At 34.6% G+C, this 24,360-nt stretch overlaps 1 protein-coding gene across 1 annotated transcript in view; it reads left to right on the top strand.

Moving 5' to 3' along the window:
• Window positions 1-24,360, top strand: part of PGR (progesterone receptor) — an 82,597-nt gene that overhangs the window by 41,722 nt on the left and 16,515 nt on the right. Inside the window, exon 4 of the mRNA XM_081281096.1 lies at window positions 12,340-12,645. Within this exon, the coding sequence (XP_081137222.1) occupies window positions 12,340-12,645 (306 nt within the window). The remainder of the gene's footprint in view (window positions 1-12,339; window positions 12,646-24,360) is intronic.

The raw sequence follows: 24,360 nt of genomic DNA on the forward strand, positions 1-24,360 counted from the left end.
GACCTGTTCTGTGCCTTTACTGTAAAAACTGAAGCCATGAGTCTTTAAGGCAAGGATTGCTATGTGCAATGGCTGCCACCTACCTCCTTAGACTTCACAGTCTTCCTCTTATGCACCTTTCCTTTTCTACCCAAACCTTGGCTTTCCAAATGGCATCTTTTATAGACAATACTTCTGACCAGTCCCCAGTTCCCTGAACTGAAGCCTGCAGCCACATGATGTTTTCTGACCACCAAGTGTTCACCCAGAATACCCTCTTACACTCACCTACAGATGATGGTCCTTAGAGGATTCATTTTCACTAGTTTGCTTAAATTTTGTTGTTGTTGTTATTGTTGTTTATAGGGAACTGCTTTTATGGCTGTCAATTAGAACTGTTCATTAGATCTACCAGTATCAAGTATTTTCAATTAAAATAGCTCAATATAAATTACAGATTGAGGGGTTCAAATATCTTCTCCAGTCGCAGTGTGACTTTATTTGAATGACTGAAACATAAAGACACATATTTTAAAAATCAATTCTAATATAGTTTTTGGTACATACTTTTACTTTGTATTTTCTATGATCTAGCATCTATGCTTTCTTTGAAGTATATATGCAGGTATACTCTGCTTTGACCTGGACAACAGAGGTGAAGCCTAAGAAAAGGAAAGCAAGACATTTCAGTGCAATAGTGGTTGTTAGAGCCTTGTCCAAAGGGACCAGTCCCATCACTGCATAGTGGTCATCATCCTAGACACACTTCCATAATCCCATGCAGTCAATTGAGATGATTGTCTGAAAATCCACCCAAACTACAGCCATGTTTATTATGATCATCGTAATATAAAAGGATTTACACCAGTTCTTAATTGCCTGTTGGTATTTATCCTCTTTCCTCATTCATTTCCCAGAAAGCTTCTGGCTGCCATCAAACTTAAGTTTTAATATTCAATATAATTATTCTTCCTTTTCTTCCATACAACAAATTAGTACTATCACTTGACCATCTTGTGTCATCCATTCAATATAAAATATTTTGCCAGAAATAAAGACAAATAGCAAAAGAGGGGACAGCAAAGTAAACAGCACTAATTTCAAACAGTATTCAGAATTAGCTATTATGACTTTTTTATTGTCTGTTTACCCACATTTGAATACTAGGAGGATACCAGCATTATTCAAATATTGCTTCCCTCCTGTTGCCGCTCTCTACTTCTAGAACACTTATTAGATAGATATTGGACTAGCGCATTCTATCCTCTATATATCTTAACCCTTTTGACTATTTCTCATGTTATGATCTGCTAGAGTATATATAATTTAGTCAGTTCTGTATTCCAGTTTACAATTTTTTTGCACTATGTTCTTTAATAATTTTTTACATTTTAGTGGTAGTATCTTTTAAACATTTTTTAAAACATTTTAACATGTTTCTTTTAGAGTAGCTTTTTCATACTTGTGTTCTTAATTCTTAAACAATTGTATACATTAATGTCCCAAAACTCACCATTTTTGCATGCTGGTAACCACATATATTTTTCTAAATATAAAAAAATAAATAGAGTAAAAGAATGCTGATTATTCACAGTATTCCCAATTATGTTGGTGTAAATACTTCCATTTGACTTTCATTGGTTACAAGTATTTGAACAGCAAGTTTCAAAATTCTGCATATTTAACACAGTTCTCGCAAGTCAGGATGAGCCAAACCCAATACACTGTTTATTGTTTCTGCTATTTCTCATTTATTGAAACATTTGTCATTTTGGTTCATTAGCTTATATTCGGAAGAGTTTAATTTTTTAATCTTGTGTGGCCCTAATTGAGGGTGCTTGTCTCTAGTGAGAATCTACATCTCATTATTCAAGCCACCTTAGCTGTTTTTTTTTTTTACAAGAGAAGGACCACTTCTATTTTTTTTTAAGAGATAATAGTATAATGTTTATTGTGGCAAAGACTTTCAAATGATAAACCTGAATATAACAATAGGGAAAATTACATAAAATATAACAAATATAATAAGTCAAGTTCTTTAAAAGTTTGATTTCTTAAACTATAATACAGAATAACAGTACACATATTTTATTATATATTTAACATAACCATAATTATGTTTTTTTAAAGAGAGAGAGAGAGAATTTTTTAATATTTTTTTTTTTTAGTTTTCAATGGACACAACATCTTTATTTTATTTTTTATGTGGTGCTGAGGATCGAACCCAGCGCCCCATGCATGCCAGCACGCTACCACTTGAGCCATATCTCCAGCCCAACCACAATTATGTTTAAAATAATAAATGAGATGCACTAATTCTGATTCTGGTAATTTTTAGTTTTCTATAATTGTACATGAATTATTTAAGAAACTAACATAGGAGCGACACAGAAGAGGAATTTGTTCAATTTGGATCTTCTGTGTTCTGCTCAGCGATTTCTGGAAGTTTTTTTCAAAATTTTTATTCTAATTTGTTATATATGACAGAAGAATACATTACAATTCATATTACACATATAGAGCACAATTTTTCATATCTCTTGTTGTATACAAGGTATATTCACATCATTCATGTCTTCATACATGTACTTAGGGTAATGATGTCCATCTCATTCCACCATCTTTTTTACCCCCTTGCCCCCTCCCTTTCCCTCCCTCCTCTTTGTCCTATGTAGGGTTTTATATTTACTTTATACTTGAGTTTTCCCACACACTGCAAGTAAATCACTGCAAGCTGCACAGCTGGATAAGGGGGAACTGTGATTAAGAATGATCAAAGGAGGCTTTACCCACACACCAAGCCAGGACTAGAACAGATATACTTCCTTTCCATGTTTGTTTGTCAGTGGATAGAGGAGTTCTTTATTTTTGACCCTTTGATATTACTGGCTTTGAAGAGTTTAGATATGCACTTAAAAAATGCTGATTATTTTCTATTCATCATTTTTATTTTAGGTACTCTGGAAAAGGAGATTTATAAGGTATCTAATTGCCAGTAGGAGAAGTTTATCTACAATTTCATTTTGAGTTTAACCCAATACATTAACTCTACTCTTAAAAGTTTAAATTTTATCAATAAGTTAGAAGAGGACTTTCGGACTATCTCTGTAAGAACTGACATCGCACAGCACTGTAATAAAGAATAAAGATGCAGAGTCAGAAAATCTGGGGTTTGATTTCAAATTTCACACTGAATAGCTGTGGAATTTCAAACACACATCTTAACCTTACATCTGTGTTTTTTCCCTGTTCAAATACATATTGAGAGTTATTGTGAAGGTGAATGAAATTATATATCCAAAATGTATAGCATAGTGTTTTGTGTACAGAAATGCTTGTTGCATGGCAGCTTCAAATATCTTTATATATATATATATATATATATATATATATATATATATATATATATATATATATAAAACCAATAATTGAGCTCAGGGGGACTTAACTACTGAGCCTCAGCCTTTTTTATACTTTATTTAGAGTCAGAGCCTCACTGAGTTCCTTAGCGCCTCACCATTGCTGAGGCTGGCTTTAAACTTGCAATACTCCTGCCTCACCCTTCCAAGCCACTGGGATTACAAGGTATGCGCCACCACCACCATGCCTGGCTTCAAATATCTTTTATGTTCTGAAGCAGTTTGGCAAATATTATCATTGGCAAAACAATTATTTAATTTTAACACAAAGCACATTCTTATGTCCTCACAAAATTTTTAATTATTTATAAGAGCTTGAAAAATCTATGCATACATCTTGGAGTTGAAATTAATTTATAGAATCCTAGCTGCTAGAGGTATAATTAAAGTAGTAGTTGCTAGATATTGTTATTATATATATTTATGTTGTTAAACCATATGTGCCTCTAGAAGCATAATTGGAAACACGTCTTCACATAGTAGAAAACAATATTTCTAAAGGTAGGAATGTATTTATTAGTTGATTTTTTTTCCTGGAGAGGAGATCATCTTAGGCGTTTTGAGTTAGAAGTGCTTTGAAAGCTGTTTGAGAGAAGAGTCTGTGATTCCAGGAGCATGCTGAAGGTACAAACGATACTGGCTAATTTGATCTACTGAAGATGAGAGAGAGGGAGAGGGGAAGGAATTTGTGTTGCTTAGGATGTAGGTAGGAGAAGTGAGGTAAAGAAGCGAGGTGACAGTGAGAGGTCTACAGTACATACCACTTCCTTGACTTCCTAAATCTTCATCACAGTTTTACTAAAGCATAGAAAAACATGTGGTTTTGGCCTTCCCCATTCCTCCTAGATCTGTGCCATTGTTTTTGGGTAAGTAAGACAACTGAATGGAAACCTGAGATTCTCAACTCCCTTTGGTTTCCTTTGGTTGATGACTGGTTTCTTCTGGTTGGATGGCTTTATTAATCCTTAGAGTTCAGTAACTAATCCTTGAAGTTCAGGATTTAGCTCTACCTTAATCTATTAATTTTTCTTGAAACAGAGTAAAACCATTTTTGTCTGAAAATTTAAGTCTTCACATGTATTTGACATGCAGTGGGATTCTTTGAAATTTTTATTTCACATTTTTTTTCACATTTTTCACAATTCCTCTTCTAACTTACATATGTTTTACATCTGATTTTTGCTTTTATAGTCTCTTTTTATTATTTCTATTTTTTTACTGAATTCTGATGGTATATGTTTGATACCTATTACACATTTAAATCTGGGCCACTCTTGTCTTCATCTGCTATTCAACTTAGTGATTGTTAGTTGGTTTTCCTTGTCTTCTTTTCCTGATTCACCAGGCCTTATTTTGTTTAGCCCCTTATTACTTGAGCTACAAGATGTGAAATCTCAGCCATTTGGATGGATGTAGAAGAGAAGGAAACAGTGATTGGAGATATAAAAGTAGCTGTCATGGAAAGGTATTAACCACTTTGCAGGGATATGCTAATTCTAAATATTCTATTGGGAAATATGCTAAAGTTCCTGCCCTTGATTGTGTCTTTTACTGAGGGGAAATTCCCTTTGGATTTCTTCCCAGTGTACAGGGAACAAAAGGTCTATGGCAGGAAGCCAGGTACTTGTGGAGTCTTTGTGGCAAACAGGATTTTTCTTGCTGTACACTTATTATTTTATTCAACAAAATCACTGTACGGGTTGTGGTTTTATAATCAAGGAGCTTACGCTTTAATTGAGGACAGAGATGAACACAAAATAGACACAACATAAAATAGTGTTGCCTGATACAACACTTAACAAGTTCCCAGAACAACATGGTATCAATATGAATGCAGTGAGGGAAAGAATAGGAGAGACTGGTTATGCAATATTATGGTAGGCCTAATAGGGCTTGATAAAGAATTTGAAGTTCATTCTAAGTACAATGGAAGTCACAAAGTATTGAACAAGGACTGGCATAGTCTGATTTAGGTTTTTAAAGGCTCACTCATTTGTGTAGAGAATGGATCACAGAAGGTGAAAGCAGGAAACCCACCCAGGACATTTGTGATTGTTTATCTGAGATAATGATGGCCTGGATTGTGGTGGAAGAAGTGGAAATGACTTTGGTTATGTTCATAGTATCGTTTAGGAATGCTGGTGAAGTGGACATGATATAGGAGACTAAGTGATGGATGACTCTAGAGTTTTGGGCCATAGCAGGTGCTTAGATCGAGTTACAAAAGTAAGTTGCAATTTTGGAATCTGTGTATTAAAGTTCTGCTGTAAAAAAAATTGTGTTTCAGAAGTTTATTAGGTGGGGATGCTAAGTAGACAGTTGGGTAGTTGAGTCTAGAATTCTCAGAAATAAAAGGGGCTGGAGTTAAGCATTTGGTAATTTTCCTGTCTTTAATATTAAAGACCCAAATACTTAGAAAGAGAAAATAGATATCTAAAAGAGCTCACATAACTGAGCTAGGTGAACTCCAAGATTTGTAAGTCAAGAAGATGTAAAAGAGCCAAGCAGAAAGACTGAAGGAGTAGTAACAAGGGTGAGCTATGTGAAAGCCAAGTGAATAGTGTGCAAGAAGGAAATGACCAACTCTGTCCAGCATTACAAACAGGTTGAATAAGACAAGGACTGAGAATTGACCATTGTTCTTTTGTTTTGTTTTGTTTTTTGGTTTTTTGGATATGTGAAAATCATCAGTGACCTTGCTGAGAACAGTTTGTTGGAATAAGGTGAAGAATAACTGGATTGGAGCTAGGAGAATTGGAGGAGAGGGTGCACATCTCTTCACATGACAGAGAATACTCAAGATGGACTATTAGAGGATACAGATGAGAACGTTTTAAAGAAAAGTCCTTGAAAAATGAGAAGGAATAAGCCAGTGATGAAATGAGAGTAACGAGCAGTTCCTGTATTGTAACAAGAGGAGAAGCAGAGTACAGGGTCACCCACACTAGAGATTAACTACAAAGAAAGTTTTCTCCAGATTGACCTTCTTTTCCCCTAAACTTCCAAAGATCGATTCCTTTACTTCCATTCCTCAAAACCTCATGTATTGGGTTGAATGACAGACAACTGTTAAGCCTCTCTGTCCATTGACTTTCTTATCACTTCATACCTATTCTTTAGCATCTCAGTTCAAATCTTCCCTCCTTCCAGCAAAACTGTGGAAACTTCCATACCCGTCATCTCCTTATCAACAAATGATAAACTTATAATTATATGAAGTTCTATAGATATGTTTATTGTATTGTTTAACAGTGGTTCTTCAGTAGTAAATTTAGCAATCCCTTCTTTGAAAGGGTATCATATAAAAAGTTTTTTAAATCAATAAAAGAGTCACATTGCTGTCTACCTTCCCTTTTCAATACTCTTGCTGTAATATTGTTTTCAGAAGCTTTTAAGTGAGGTCAAAACAACAACTTCAATAACTCAGTAAATATGAGTTGGAAGTTCAGTATGATGGGCAGTTTGTAAAGCTTCAGATGTTTCGTTGATGAGTAGAGCAGACCTGTCTCCTGATGGGCAACTTGCTGGTGAGGGAAGCTGTAGGTAGTGAAGGGAGCAAACACAGCAACTGAGGATGCTGATGGGTAGGCACTCAGAGTGGGAGGCCGGAAGACACAATGCCACATCCTCCCATTCACTTAGCACGTATGTGTTGGGGCACTGTAAGATACTACAGACAACATGCAAAGATAACAAAGAAGCACTACCTTGAATGAATGTCATGTAGAGGGCAAGGAAACTTTGACCCTTTTCTTCTCAGTATCCTTATTCCTTGGGATCTGATTTGTGCCACAAATGTGTATGTGGTTTCTAAAATTATATTTCTAACTTGAACCTCTTTTGAGCTCTAGATTAACTTAAAATTACCACCTATAGCAGAAATACTGGAAAACAATCCTTTCTATATTTCACTCTAACGCACATCTAATGTTAGATCAGCACAGATGCACATGTAACTTTGTGGTTCATATTTCATATGATACCAAAGATAATGGTTCATAACTAGATGTTATTAAATACACAGCTAACCAAGTGAATTACAGTTTCATTTAATTTGCTAAGAGAAAAATCTGTGACCAGATACTAGATAATGGAAATAAGAAGGTCCAAATCATAGGCTTGATCTTGAAAGCAAGACTCAGAAAAAGAAAACGTTCTAAAGTAATGCTTTCTAAGATGTTACTTTTATGAGATGGCAGTAGGTTTTAATCAAGTGAAGAGGTAAGATATACTTGAGAAATGCTACATATTAATATTATTGTCTTAGAAATTCATAATTCATACAGTGTATTAAAGGCTGTGAGATGCACTGAGGAAAAGACATGTCTTTAATGGTGATAATCCAGCTGGTCTTATATATGGTCATAGATGCCATTGTGTGCTTAGATTGGGGGAAAAGGAGAATATATGATTAGGAACACTTATTTTTTTACCAGATAATGAAAACTAACCAAAGATATAGTTTCCTTTTTTTTCCTTACTTCCTTCCAATCAAGTTCCAAAAGTCCTGACTACCATTTGTGTCTACTGTAGTCCAAGCACTCTACTATGTGGCTTTACACATCATCTTTCCTAGGCTAACCATGATATTGCAAGTTAATTACTATATACCCTAATTTAAAAAAAATATGAGTAAATTGATATGTATTCAAGTAAACTAATCTGGTCAAGTAAACTAATCTATACCAGATAAGAAGTTTTTATATGACAGGATCCATACCCAGATATGGCCAACCCCATTTTTTTTTAAATACTTTCATAAGCTACAGACAAAGGCATGGTTTACAATGTCTTCTACAAGTATTTTGGAAGAACAAACTGATAGTCATGATAGGAGGTAGATGATAGATGTGGCAAGATTGTAGCAATTTAATACTTTAGGAAAATATGTCTTAATAATACTATACATTTTAAAAAATTATTACATATGATTCTCCTGGTGTGAAAAGTTCTCCTTTGATGGCCACTGCTTGATTAGCTCCCAAAGAGTCATTAGTCAATGGACTTCAGGAAATAATGGCCATTGAAAGGGGCAACCGTAGGATCCAATGGAAACCTCCAGCTTTGAAGTTAACCAATTTTTCCCCTGACCATACATGCTACACCATTCCTTCAAGTCACTTTCTATTATAGTGCATATATTTTATCCATAACATGTACCATTGTTTAGCACTAACTCACTCTTTCATCAAGGACCCTCTCTGTCTTCTGCATCTTACCACCAGATATAGATGTCCCAAAAGGAGACACTTTGTGGTTACTGCTGTGGTCTCAAACCTTAGTCTGTGCCTGGCACAGGAAGCCAATAAATGTTTCGTGTTTGAATAAAAAAATAAATGAAGATAGCCTTTGATTAATAGCTATTCTCTGTAATCTATTATCATTATGAATTTGGCCAGTTAACCTCTATGATTTAATCCTTCATCTTTAAAATGCTAATCTTTATTTCAAAGGCTTTATCAATTAGATAAGGTATATAAGTGACCTAGCTCAATGTTAGTTCACTTTTTAAAAATTTTTTAAGTTTTAAAATTGGAGCATTATAGTTATACATAGTAGTTGGATTCATTTGACAAAATCAAATATGCATGGAATCTGATTTACTCCATTTCAGTCAACATTCTCCACCACTTACCCTCCCTTTCTCCCTCCCGCTATTCTTCTTCCTGTACTCTGCTGATCTTCCTTTCACTCATTATTTATTTTTGATTGGTGCTTTATACATTTACCATACAGATGAAAGTCCCTATGGTATATTTATATATGCATATAGCATGATTTTGTTATATTTATTCTGTATTTCCTTCCTTTCCCATCCCTCCTTCCTCCCTCTTGACCTACTTCTTATACTCCATTGATCTTTATGATATCTGACCCGCCCCCCTGCTACTTTCCCCCTTATTTTTCTCCAGCTTCTGCATATAAGAGAAAACATTTGGTCTTTGGTTTCATAAGTCTGGCTTATTTCACTTAGCATGATGTTCTCCAGTTCCATCCATTCCCTGGCAAATGCAATGATTTCATTCTTCTTTATTACTGAGTAAAACTCCTTTGTGTATATGTATCACATTTTCCTGATCCATTAACTATCAACAGGCATCTGAGCTGATTTCATAACTTGGCTATTGTGAATTGTGCTGCTATGAAGATTGAAGCAGTAATATCACTATAGTTTGCTGATTGTAGTTCTTTTGAATAAATATCAAGGAGTGGGATAGCTGGGTCAAATGGTGGTTCTATTCCTAGTGTCTTGAGGAATCTCCATACTGCTTTTCCCTGACAATTTGCTGTCCTACTGACAATATATGGATGCACCACTTCCCCCACATCCTTGCCAGCTTTTGTTATCATGCATATTCTGGATAATTGCCATTCTGACTGGAGTTAGTTCACTTTTTGACTTTGTGTTTATTGTGTATTTTCATATTTTCCCTAGCGCTTGTGAAAAGACTTGATCATAAGCAGAACTGTTAGTAAATTGGGGATTTCATTTTATTTTAGAAATACTTTCTAAAGTTTAATCAGTGTGTCAAGCATTTGCTTCTGTTTTCAAAGAGACTCCAGCATTTCATAATGTAATAAAATCCTGATGAAGAGAGCACCCTAAGGGTGTAAAACAGAGAAAGGAAGTTAAAATAAATTAGAGTAAGAAGAAAAGCAAGGGAAGAATTGCTGCAGGAGGCAGGCTAGTTATGTCCACTAAGGGGACAAGGTTCAGAGGGCTCCCTGGGGTGCTGCACCATTCTACACCTGGGGCTGGGAATTAGCTTTACAAAGATGTGCTTTAGCTGTGTGCTTCAATTGTGTTATGAATCACAATAAAATGGTTTGTAAATAATTTTTTTAATAGCTAAAAGATGACAATGATAATAGGACAACTGGAAGGGGTGGGTATGAGTCTTTTAACTTTTTTTCTGTTTTTTTTTTTTAACTGCAAGCATTTAAGTTTTCAACTTGAATTACTATACCACTAAACTATAAAATGACCTGGTTTAGATAACTGAAGGAAATTTTGATTTTTTATATTCAATCTATGTAGCCTTCTAGAAGATATAAAGATTTGTTTTTTATAAATATAAAAGCAGTACATCTTAAATGTAAGTACTAAATTTGACTTTTCTTTAGAATCCAACTTTCTGATTTAAATTACACTTAGGACATTAAATACTAAGCATTTCATTATTATGAATAAAATGCAGAATATAAAGAAAAAAACAAATTGGAAGGAAAAACAGTGTTTGATTTCAGGTGGGTGTGTTATGTTTTCTGTTAATCATATTATTTGGGGATTGGAACCAACTTTAAAAATTACTGAATTCAAATTGTGTGCTTTTTCCTTCAGTCTCTTGCCTAAACTCTCTGCCAGAATCTTACCAAATAAAAATGCAGCCCATGGCTGAAATGTCAGTGAGTTAGTGTCAGGGGTTAGGAAGGATTGGGGTTTAGGAGCCACATAATCTGAGATCTACTACTCTAACACTGTACAAGATGTCGTCTCCACTTTTCCTTTTCCTAATCTACAAATGGAGTTAATTATTCTTACCTTGCAAGACTGTTATAAGGCTTAAAAGATACACATATAAAATTTTTACCATCCACTAGTAAATGCTCACTTCATAAATATTATTTCCCTTTCCTCGAGTGGCCCATTCCTTCCCCAGGAAATCCATTGGAACTCTGTTTACAGTTCTGAATTCTTTTTGCATATTGATCCTGACAATTGTTCCACTGTTACCTAAAAGTTCTAGCTCAACTCTTTACAGCTTTATAAAACAAGTAGAATCCTTTATCTTTATGATAATACCTGAACTCAAAAATCACAAAGACCTGTGTTTACATGGTCAAGCAAGTAGCTTACTTAACTGGGTAGAGTGGTGGTAAAACTTCAACTAACCACTGGGCCTATGGTGGTGGGAATTGGGCAGACTGGAATGCCCATGCCTCATCTAAAAGCAGCAGATGAAACAGCTTTAACAGATTACTGCCACCTAACTAATTCAAGGATGTTTTTATAACTCTGGCCAGCATTGTATGAGCCAAACAAAACATGTCTGTGAGCCAGACCAGGTCTAGATTATTGTAAGCAGTCAGCAAGCAGCACAGTTGCTTCACACTGGTAGACAGCTCATGCATGGCACAGAGCAGGTGGGGGGCTAAACAACATATGCCTTCAGGTCTTCGTGACTTTCTCTAATTCATACTAGGACATCTGTGAAGTAGCAGCAGCTGGGATCAGCATCATGATCCCCTTCAATCTGTCCTAATGAGGCAAATTCTACTCATCTCACCATCAGGCATTTTGTTCTTCCTAACACTCTACAATTGATCAAAGTAGCAATCCTGGAAATTGTTTAGAAATGCAAATGTGTCTGATCAGCATGAACTGCAAGGTGCAAACTCCATCTTCCCTCAATTTAGAAAAGGTGTTCTTAATTTTGGTACCTTCCGTCTCAGAATAGTCCATGCTTTGATTTCAGTACATCTATGAACCTGCTAAAAGTAAATAAAAAATTTTGTGAGGTTTGCATATATGCATATATTTTAAAAGTTTCTTAAAAGAATAAAACCCCAACAACTCCCAACAACTTCTATGAACTATACTTCAATTAATGTAGTCTGTAGCATTAGCTTCTGGGAGACAGTCCTGTCAGAAGAATAGTGAGGGTATTTTCTACTAAAAGCTACTTGTCTTTTCATTTCTTTTTTCACACAGAGCTTCAAAACCCCCTGCTGGATTCTTGTGTAATTACCCATAACCCACTAACCCAATGGACACTCATGTCATTTAATTCAAATCTAAGATGTAACATTGGATTTTATTTTATTTTACTGGATTGATGCTAAAATCCATAATGCTGTGATTCTACAGCTTAAGAAAATCATTATACTGCAGATATTTAGTTAGTATGTATTTATATGTCCTTCTTTGTTCTTCTCATAGGTCGAAAGTTTAAAAAATTCAATAAAGTCAGAGTTATGAGAGCACTGGATGGTGTTGCTCTCTCTCAGCCAGTGGGCATTTCGAATGAAAGCCAAGCCCTAAGCCAGAGAATCACTTTTTCACCAAGTCAAGATATTCAGTTGATCCCCTCATTGATCAGCCTGTTGATGAACATTGAACCAGATGTGGTCTATGCAGGACATGACAACACAAAACCGGACACCTCCAGCTCTTTGCTGACCAGTCTTAATCAGCTATGTGAAAGGCAACTTCTTACAGTAGTCAAGTGGTCTAAATCACTACCAGGTAATCATAATTTATATGTATTATCAGGCATTAAAATTTTTACTGTTAATTAACTGCACAGACTGTTTAGCATGTTAAAATATGTTTCAGTGGCTCAAAATATTTGTTAAATATTATATATGTGCTATAGAAACACAAAAGTAGAGAAAATGTTGAATCCTGTTGATAAATTAAGAATTATATATATGAAACAGGTAAGGAACAGTATATTTTTGTTATAGTTCAGGAAAATACATGTTGACTATCTTTTTCTTTTTTAAATTCTAAACCCTAATTGAATTAACTTCATTTGGTGGAAAATAAAATGGAACACATTTACTCTCATAACAAATCAAAATCGCATTCAGAGTATAGTAAGCTGTCAAGTCAATTAACAAAACAAAATTAACAAACATAAAAAGAAATGAACTTCCAATCACCATTTCCTCTAATTCATGTAGGAATAAAGGAGGAATTGCCCAGCAGCAGAGAGAACTGGATTGTATCATTTTGAAAGTATTTCAGTCACTTTCTAGCTGTCTTTGCTCCCTTAGCATAGCTCCATAGGAGCCAAGAGGGTTGAAAGAATAACAAGGACAAAAATTCTCATTTGATTAAATCTCAGACTGCAGAGCCAGAAGACTTGTAGCAATTGCTATGGAGGCATTAATCTCTGATTAGAAATAGAACACTTTTTCCAATAACTATATGCTCTTCACATCAGTGATATCCTTATACTTCCTTAGAACAATTTATTTTTCTAATATCTGATCAAGAATGAAACATATTATGTCCTTTTTGTCCCCAAGAAAATTCAATAGCTTTTTTAAAAATAATTTCTTCCCAATTTGCCTTAATATATTTCTCAGTTATTATTCTACCTGAAAGATTTGAAATATAATACATGAATTGTATTGAACATTCAAGGTTACATGAAACAGAAAAATAGATTCCTGTTTGTTGAATCTTTAAAAAAATATGTATTAAGCAAAGTTAATAAAATTCAGTATACTAACAAAATGATGTAATTTTAAAGAAAAATCAAAATGCCAGGTTCTTGTTAGCTTCATTGTAGATGAAAGGCCTTGAACAAGTAATATTTTTCCAATTAGAAAAGTTTTGAAAACTTAGAACTTACTGTAATAAGATTATGAAATTCAATAAATCTTTACTGAGAAAAATGTCATAATACATTGATAAAATTGTTTAAAGATATGTGTTTTAAAATGCTTTTAGTTTTTCTGTTTTTCTATTATTTGGGAATGGTGATTTCTTTGATATTTGCCAATATACAATATATTCCTTTTGTTTGTATTTTGGAATTTCTTCAATATTTAAAAATATTCTATCATTGATGCCATAAAAATAAAGAAATAGGAAGAATATCAGTGAAGAAAACGGTTGGGGGAGGGAGGAAGGGAGAGATGGGAAGTTTTGGGGATTGAAATGAAGCAAATTATGTTATATGCATTTATGAGCATTCAAATTGAAATTAACTGTTGTGTATAACTATAATGCACTAATGAAAATATTTTTAAAAGATTCTACCATTAGCTGGAAGATTTAGAAAATAATAATAATTTAAAAGATAATTTATTTATTTTTGATTAAAACTAAGTAAGCTTTTTTGGTTGAAACAGGTAACTACCAGGAAATTTTGGCTTGCACACAATATCAAAAAAGAATGAAAGAAAAGTTTTAAATTGAATTTGATGGCAACTTTTTTAATGTTTCAAAATATAATTTACATGTAGCAAACCTGAATGATTGCAATACCATTATTATACATACTGTTTTCATTAACGATAAACAAGGAAATCATTGACATGATCAAAATATTATGCAGTCTGTGGTCTTTTTAAACCACATTTGAAAAGACTGCTTGCTGGGAATAGCATTACTGAATGAATAGTGAAAGTGGTTGACAAATATTGACTATATTGACTTCTGAAAAAGGACTGTAATCTGGTATTATTTGCTACTCCAAATTGATTTCAGTTGATATTAATCAAGGTTGCAGTTTTTATTCACTGATTCACTTCATACATGTTGCTTACACACCTCCAGTGTGCAAGAGACAACAATTAAACAATGGTGGCAATTAAATAATGGTGCAGTGCTTTCTAGCTTTTAGCCGTCAGTTTTGCACATAAATTTATTTTATCCATTTTTTCATGTGTAGTAAGACTAAAAGGTCGATGGAAGATGGACTTTTGTTAATGGGTCTTTTATAATAAGTCAGAATGTGAACTTACTTATTTACAATGCAATATGTATACATTACATGCAGGCATGCACACACACACACACACACACACACACACACACACACACACACCAGATGTTAGAAAAACATGTTAACAGATCAGGTCATTCTTTCCTAAGAGAAAGTATATTTGGGATGTCAGATTAAGATCAGATGCAGAATGATCTTCAGAACAAAGATCATTGCACTCATGAGTGCCCCTCGGTATAAATCTGCAGGTGCCCAGAGGATTCTTATTGCCTAATCAAAGCTTCCTCATTGCTTCTTTGTCTATATTCTGTTGTCTATATTTGACCTGTTGATCCTAAGCAAGGTTACAATAACCATAGCTTTTCTTACTTCTCTCCACTAGTATTTCAGACGTATACTTTTTCTATTCAATGGAGACTTGGAAGATGCTCTAGCCTCCTGACAGCATATTTACAAACCATTTCTTAGAATATATTGCTTCTGACATTTAGAACTTGTATATGAATGATTTTACATTACCTGCAGTTTTGGTGATTAGTATCTTCTAATTTACAGTTTGAAAGAACACATTATCTGTAAAATTTTAAAAATGAATATGAGAGGGCTGGGGTTGTGGCTCAGTGGTAGAGTGCTTGCCTTGCATGTGTGAGGCACTGAGCTCAATCCTCAGCACCACGTAAAAGAATAAATAAATAGTTATTTTTAAAAATGAATATGAGATATTTCTGCTACTAGGAAATTTTTTATCCAATGAGAGAAATAAGACATTAGACAGTGTAGGTACAGATGACATAAAATACAGATATAAAGAAAGTAGGGACAGAAAGCACTTTGACAGGCACTAGAGAAATGAGAAACCATAATTCAGTTTATCTTGATTAGAAGAGGAAGCCATCACCAGTATTAAGAGTAATTGTAATGCACCAATAAAAAATTTTTAAAAAATGAATAGATAGCTGGGCATGGTTTCACACACCTGTAATCCTAGCAACTCAGGAGGCTGATGCAGGAGGACTGCAAGTTCAAAAGTAGCCTCAGCAACTTAGCAAGGCCCTAAGAAATTCAGTGAGACCTGTCTAAATAAAATACAAAACAGGGCTGGGGATGTAGCTTAGTGGTTAAGTGCCCCTGAGTTCAATCCCCAGTACCAAAAAAGAAAGAAAGAAAGCAACTTTCCAGATAGAAAGAGAAGTGTGGTTGATGGCATAAAAAAAGAAAGCACGAGACATACTTGGTGAATAATGAATGAAACCAAAATAACACAGTGGCTTCCAATCTTTTCAAATGCAAGGCTCCCTTTTAATAACATTAAATATTATCATTCATTCATTCATAGGAGCTTTTATACACACACACACACACACACACACACACATATATATATATATATATATATATATATATATATATATAATATATATATATTATATATATATTTTTTTTTTTGGTGGTGCTGGGGATTGAACCCAGGGATTTGTGCATGCAAGACAAGTACTCCATCAACTGAAATATATTCCCAGCCCTTGATTTTTTTTCATTTTTCATTTTTTTATTTGTTTTAATTAGTTATACATGACAGTAGAATGCATTTATGCACTTTGATATATCATACACAGATGGGATATAATTTTCCATTTTTCTAAGTGTACACATTGTAGAATCACACTGGTCATATATATATATATATATATATATATATATATATATATATATATATATATAAAACGATAATGTCTGTTTTGTTCTACTATCCTTCCAATCGTCATATCCCCTCTCCTCCCCTCACTTCCCTCTACCTCTTAGTTATCTAAGGTAACTCTATTCTTCTCTAGTCCCCCCCCCAACCTTGTTGTGAATTAGCATCTGCATATTAGAGAAAACAGGCCTTTAATTTTTTAGGATTAGCTTATTTTGCTTAGCATGATAATCTCCAACTCCATCCATTTACTGGCAAATGCCATAATTTCATTCTTCTTTAAAGCTATCATGCATAGGATCTTAATTCAAGTTTTTAGTAGCTGCTAATTGAGAAAACACATTTGTGTATGCAAATGTTAAAACATTACCACAATTAATATGAACCTTCTGGGGGTTTCATCACACAAGTATCAAGAAACCACTAATAATAAATTGATATTGAAGTGAGTAGTGGAAAGTAACTTAGAGGTATGAGTTGTAGGCTGATCACGGAGGGTGTTAAAAGTCAGGGTAGATTTTGGAAATTAAATTGGTAAATACTTATTACCCAGTTTCACTTTGAATAGTCTTCATTTTGTATGTCAACAGAGAAGGCTGGGGAAAACTTTTCCTTTTTATAAATTTTTCTTTGATAACTTCCATTTGGTGAAATATCTATTCAGGTCAATGTTTTCACATTTTAAATATTGCATTTTTGACACCTCTCTTTTATCTTGGTTTCAATTAGCCAGAATATTTAAAGTTTTATTATCAGAAGACTGAAACAGTACTTTGTCTTGCTTTCTGATTTGACACATGCCAAAACATCTCTTGAGTCATTGGTAGTCATTGTATCTGTGACAAAGGAAGGATTTTTTTCCTTTCTTCCTAAATCAAATGAGCAAATTGAATTATTGCCTTTTAAAAATGTGATGAGAGAGAAATGAAAGTGACTTACTAGGAGAAAAGTTAGGTGATGAAGGGCTTTTATGAAGGCCTTCATAAACGATTTTTCAAAAACCCCATTCTACTGAAATTACTATTTTCAATGTTGACAAAAATTTTTACTTGTAAAATAAATGAATATTTTCAACTCTTAACATGCCTCATGTGTCAGAGGGTTTGTTGGCAAAGTAATCATTTAGTGCTGAAACTCTTTCTTTGCATTTATCATTTTCTTTTCAGGTAGATATGTTTTGTTCCAATTGCACATTGTTTGACTCCTTATGTACATGCTCTTCCACCCACACCATATATTTGGCATGTCAGAGTTCTGTTCTTTGTTCCAGTAGTTTCTTAGTCTGCATGGCCTGTGTGAGCTCATTCTTAGTCCTGTCTTTACTGGCTTTCCACTTTAGTGCTCTACTATTAATATACACATCAGCCCACACCCCCTACTAAGCTACTGGACCAAATATTTTAAGTGCTTACTCTACATCTCCCACCCAGATGAATTTCCAAGTCAGCATGACCTTCTACTCCATAAACCTAAATCCTCTTTGTTTAACTTGACATGACAATTCAGCCAGAATCTTTAGTAGCATTTTTAACTTACTTTCATCTTCAACACTTGTCCAGGGTACTTGTCAAAGTCTCTCAGCTGTACTTATAAATACATGACTCATTATTCATCCCATTTCCATTGCTCCTGCCCAGACTTAGTTTGGTTGTCATCCTTGATTTTTAGCCCTCTAACAATTCTCTATTATACCTTAAAAATCATCTTTCTTAAGCAATTATAATCAATTATGTTTTTTCCTTTTCTTTTCAAAGTAAAGTCCAAACTCATTAGCCTTAACACCCAAGGCCCTCTGGGGTCTTGCTCCTGATTTTTGCAACAATGTCTCTTACCATTCCTTTCTTCAAACAACTCTAAATCCAGTTTTCAAAATGCCCTTTTCTCAGTTTCCTGCCTTTTGCTCAGTTTTACCTTCTTGGAGGCCTGTCTGTTCTCTTGCATCTTCCCCTGGCTGGCCCCTTAGGAGCTATCAAGAATCACATTATCCAGCACTTCCTTGGGAAGATTCCACTGACTCTTCCATGTCCACCTTGCATTTGTCAACGATAACACTATCACTCTGAGTTAAAATTGTGTTCTGCTTTTCTGTCTGTCCCACCAGAATGTAAGTGTTAAAGGCAGAAAAGGAATCTTTGTAATCTTTATGCTTAGTTGTGAGCATAATGCTTCACTTCAACTAAGTGTTTAAAAATGACTTATAGAAATTTAAAGTATGGAATTGATACAAAAATAACTATTCTGCCTTAGATCATTAAAACATCAAATCATGTTCATAAGTCATCAAACGTGGTGATTACATGCATTATAGTGAAGCTACTCTATGCTCCTCAAAGTTCATAATTGTGTATGAAAATTTGTACGTTGTGTCTAGAGGTGCTCAGGTAGAGAAGGTAGAGAAACATAACCCATAGGTAATTTACCAGAAATTATCCAGAGAACCTAGCAGATCATACAAGCATCTCTTTACTATATATGTCTTTTAATTTGTTTTAAGCATTAACAATTGTATTTTTCAGGAATTATCAGGTAAGTCACTTGAAGGGAAAAGGTATTTTTATACCACTTGTTAAACACAATTAACAATCATTCATCACATCTCTGTGTGAAGACTTTCCATTTTGATATCAGCTCAAATGTACTGTTTGCCAGATCAATATAACCACTAGGAATTTTTTCTCAGCATTCCCGTCTTTATTTCAGTATAAGGTGATGGAATTATATTATAGTTAATGGAGGAAAAAACACTGCACTTCTGTACTAAGCATGTTCCAGTTGGTTTAACCTTGTGCATTTATCACAGAAAAGCCCTCTGAAGGTGGAGAAAATGTAGATTATCTGAGTTCCATTCTATTAGATGGAAATGTGCTTTTTGTTATAGATATTGGGAATTGGGTAAGTTTTAAGGTATTTCAAAAAAATTACACTTTTTTTAATATAATAAAAGTGTCTCTTCATTTCAAGACATTAATAACCCCAAAATGCAAATACAAAAAGATGAAGAGTGAGGAGAAGTGAATATAATCATGTAAATATAAACAGAATTTCTTTTTTTAATAAAAGAATAAATGAATTACCTATTAATTTTGTAAAGATGTTAAAACCACTCAGAGGTTAGCATAGAACAAAGACCTAAAGTGAAAAAATACAGCATAGTTATGCCAGATATTTATTACAAAGCACTTTCTTTAGAAAGTTATAAAAGTGACCAAGAAAAGTATAGAGACAAATAAATATCTTCTTTTTTTTAAACATCAGAAATTTATTTGTTGCTCAAAACATTACATTGATCTTGACATATCATATACCATATATTTGTTTCAAATGGGGTATGAATTCTTATTATTCCCCTGTGTACAGATTGCAGAATCACGTTGATTATACAGCCATGTTTATACATACTGCCAAACAAGTGTCTGTTGTATTCTGCTGCCCTTCATACCCCCTTCCTATCCCCCCTCCCCTCCCCTTCTCTCCTCTGCCCTCCCTCTACCCCATCTACCAAAACTCATTTCTCTCACTCTCTCTTATTTTTTTTCCTCTCCTTCGCCTCACATCATCTTATATGTATTTTTGTATAATAATGCGGGTCTCCTTCCCTCTTCCGTGCAATTCCCCCTCTCTCTCCCATTCCCTCCCACCTCTCGTCCCTGTTTGATGGTAATAATCTTCTCCTGCTCTTCCTCCCTGCTCTGTTTTGAGTTGCCCCCCCCCCTTATATCAAAGAAGACATTCGGCATTTGTTTTTAAGGGATTGGCTGACTTCACTTAGCATAATCTGCTCTAATGCCATCCATTTCCCTGCAAATGCCATGATTTGTTGTTTTTTATTGCTGAGTAATATTCCATTGTGTATATATACCACATTTTTTAATCCATTCATCTGTTGAAGGGCATCTAGGTTGGTTCCACAGTCTAGGTATTGTGAATTGTGCTGCTATGAACATTGATGACGCTGTATCCCTGTAGTATGCGCTTTGTAGGTCTTTTGGGAATAGTCCAAGAAGGGATAGCTGGGTCGAATGGTGGTTCCATTCCCAGCTTTCCAAGGAATCTCCATACTGATTTCCAAATTGGTTGCACCAGTTTACAGTCCCACCAGCAATGCACCAGTGTACCCTTTTCCCCACATCCTTGCCAGCACTTGTTGTTGTTTGACTTCATAATTGCTGCCTTTCTTACTGGGGTGAGATGGTACCTTAGAGTGGTTTTAATTTGCATTTCTCTGACTGCTAGCAATGGTGAGCATTTTTTTCATGTATTTGCTGATTGATTGTATATCCTCCTCTGAGAAGTGTCTCTTCAAATCCTTGGCCCATTTGTTGATTGGGTTGTTTGTTTTCTTATTGTTTAATTTTTTGAGTTCCTTGTATACTCTGGAGATTAGGGCTCTATCTGAGGTGTGAGGGGTAAAAATTTGTGCCCAGGATGTAGGCTTCCTATTTACCTCTCTTATTGTTTCTCTTTCTGAGAAAAAACTCTTTAGTTTGAGAATGTCCCATTTGTTGATTCTTGATTTTAACTCTTAAGTTACAGGTGTCCTATTAAGGAATTTGGAGCCCACCCCCACGAGGTGGAGATTAGAGCCAACTTTTTCTTCTATTAGACTCAGAGTTTCTGGTTTGATTCCTATCTCCTTAATCCATTTTGAGTTAACTTTTGTGCATGGTGGAGACAGGGATTCAATTTCATTTTGTTGCATATGGTTTTCCAGTTCTCCCAGCACCATTTGTTGAAGATGCTATCCTTCCTCCATTGCATGCTTTTATCAACTTTGTCTAATATAAGGTAATTGTAATTTTATGGACTGGTCTCTGTGTCCTCTATTCTGTACCATTGGTCCACCCGCCTGTTTTGGTACAAGTACCATGTTGTTTTTGTTACTATTGCTCTGTAGTATAGTTTGAAATCTGCTGTCGTTATACCTCCTGATTCACACTTCCTGCTTAGAATTGCTTTTGCTATTCTGGGTCTCCTGTTTTTCCAGATGAATTTCATGATTGCTTTTTCTATTTTGGTTAGAAATCCATTGGGATTTTGATTGGCATTGCATTGGATTTGTTGCTGATATACAGGAATGCCTTTGATTTATGCATGTTGATTTTATATCCTGCCACTTTGCTGAATTCATTAACTAGCTCTAGAAGTTTCTGGGTAGAACCTTTTGGGTCTGCTAGGTATAGGATCATGTCAACCGCAAACAGTGCTAATTTAAGTTCCTCTTTTCCTATCTTTATGCCTTTAATTTATTTTGTCTGTCTAATTGCTCCGACCAGTGTTTCGAGAACTATGTTGAACAGAAGTGGTGAGAGAGGGCATCCTTGACTTGTTCCAGATTTTAGAGGGAATGCCTTCAATTTTTCTCCATTTAGAATGATGTTTGCCTGAGGCTTAGCATAGATAGATTTTACAATGTTGAGATAAGTTCCTGTTATCCCTAATTTTTCTAGTGTTTTGAACATAAAGGGATGCTGTACTTTGTCAAATGCTTTCTCTGCGTCGGTGGAGATGATCATATGGTTCTTATCTTTAAGTCTATTGATGTGGCGAATAACATTTATTGATTTCCATATGTTGAACCAGCCTTGCATCCCAGGGATGAATCCTACTTGATCATGGTGCACAATCTTTTTGATATGTTTTTGTATCGGATTCACCAGAATTTTATTGAGGATTTTTGCATCTAGGCTCATTAGAGATATTGGTCTGTAGTTTTCTTTCTTTGAGGTGTCTTTGTCTGGTTTCGGAATCAGGGTGATGTTGGCCTCATAGAATGAATTTGGAAGAGCTCCCTCTTTTCTATTTCCTGAAATAGCTTGAAAAGTATTGGTATTAACTCTTCTTTAAAGGTTTTGTAAAACTCTGCTGTATACCCATCCAGTCCTGGGCTTTTCTTGGTTGGTAGTCTTTTGATGGCTTCTTCTATTTCCTCCTTTGATATTGGTCTGTTTAAGTTGTGTGTATCCTCTTGACTCAATCCGGGTAAATCATATGACTTAAGAAATTTATCGATGTCTTCACTATCTTCTATGTTATTGGAATATAAGGTTTCAAAATAATTTCTGATTATCTTCTATATTTCTGTGATGTCTGTTGTGATATTGCCTTTTTCATCCCATATGCTGGTAATTTGAGTTCTCTCTCTTCTTCTCTTCTTTAGCTTGGTTAAGGGTCTGTCAATCTTATTTATTTTTTCAAAGAACCAACTTTTAGTGTTGTCAAATTTTTCAATTGTTTCTTTTGTTTCAATTTCAATGATTTCAGGTCTGATTTTAATTATTTCTTGTCTTCTACTACATTCGCTGTTGTTTTGCTCTTCTTTTTCTAGGGTTTTGAGATGAAGTATGAGATCATTTATTTGTTGGTTTTTTTCTTTTTTTTTTTTTTTTTTTGCAGAATGAACTCCAAGCAATAAATTTTCCTCTTAAAACTGCTTTCATTGTGTCCCATAGAATCCGATATGTTGTGTCTTTGTTTTCATTTATCTCTAAGAATTTTTTGATTTCCTCCTTTATGTCTTCTGTAACCCATTGATCATTCAGTAACATATTGTTAATTCTCCAAGTGATGCAGGATTTTTCCTTCCTTCTTTTGTCGTTGATTTCCATCTTCATTCCATTATGGTTGGATAGGGTGCATGGTATTATCTCCACTCCTTTATAATTTAAGAGTTGCCCTATGGCATAATATATGGTCTATTTTTGAGAAGGTTCCATGTGCTGCTGAGAAAAAAGTATATTCGCTTGATGATGGTTGATATATTCTATATATGTCGGTTAAGTCTAGGTTATTGATTGTTTTATTGAGTTCTATGGTTTCTTTATTCAACTTTTGTTTCGAAGATCTGTCTAATGGTGGGAGAGGTATGTTGAAGTCCCCCATAATTATTGTGTTGTGGTCTATTTGTCTCTTGAACTTGAGGAGAGTTTGTTTTAAGAACATAGCTGCGCCGTTGTTTGGTGCATAAATATTGATAATTGTTATGTCTTGTTGGTGAATGGTTCCCTTTAACAGTATATAGTGTCCTTCTTTATCCCTTTTGATTAACTTAGGTTTGAAGTTAATTTTATTCAATATGAGCATGGCCACTCCTGCTTGTTTCCAAGGACCATGTGAGTGGTATGATTTTTCCCAGCCTTTCACCTTCAGCCTGTGTATGTATGTCTTTTCCTATCAGATGAGTCTCCTGAAGACAGCATATTGTTGGATCTGGTTTTTTTAATCCAGGTTACTAGCCTATATTGCTTAATTGGTGAGTTTAAGCCATTAACGTTTAGGGTTACTATTGATATATGGTTTGTACTTCCAGACATGTTTATTTATTTATTTATTTTATTTGGCTTGTTTTTCCTCTTTGATTATTTTTCCCCCTTTACTGAGTTGCTTCATACTGTTCGTTTTGGATGTTGTTTTTCATTTCCTCTTCTTGTAGTGTTTTGCCCAAAATGCTTTGCAGTGCTGGTTTTCTGGCTGCGAATTCTTTTAACTTTTGTTTATTGTGAAATATTTTAATTTCATTGTCAAACCTGAAGCTTAGTTTTGCTGGATACAATATTCTTTGTTGGAATTCATTATTTTTCAGCGTTTGAAATACATTGTTCCAGGATCTTCTCATTTTCAGTGTTTGTGATGAAAAACCTAATTGGTTTACCCCTGAATGTAATCTGCCTCCTTTCTCTTGTAGCTTTTTATATTCTCTCCTTGTTCTGTATGTTGGATAACTTCATAATAATGTGTCTTGGAGTTGGTCTATTACGGTTTTTTATGTTTGGGGTCCTATAGGCTTCCATGATTTGGCAATCCATTC

Source organism: Spermophilus citellus (genome assembly GCF_964194105.1).
Source record: "Spermophilus citellus genome assembly, chromosome: 2".
Lineage (NCBI taxonomy): Eukaryota > Metazoa > Chordata > Mammalia > Rodentia > Sciuridae > Spermophilus > Spermophilus citellus.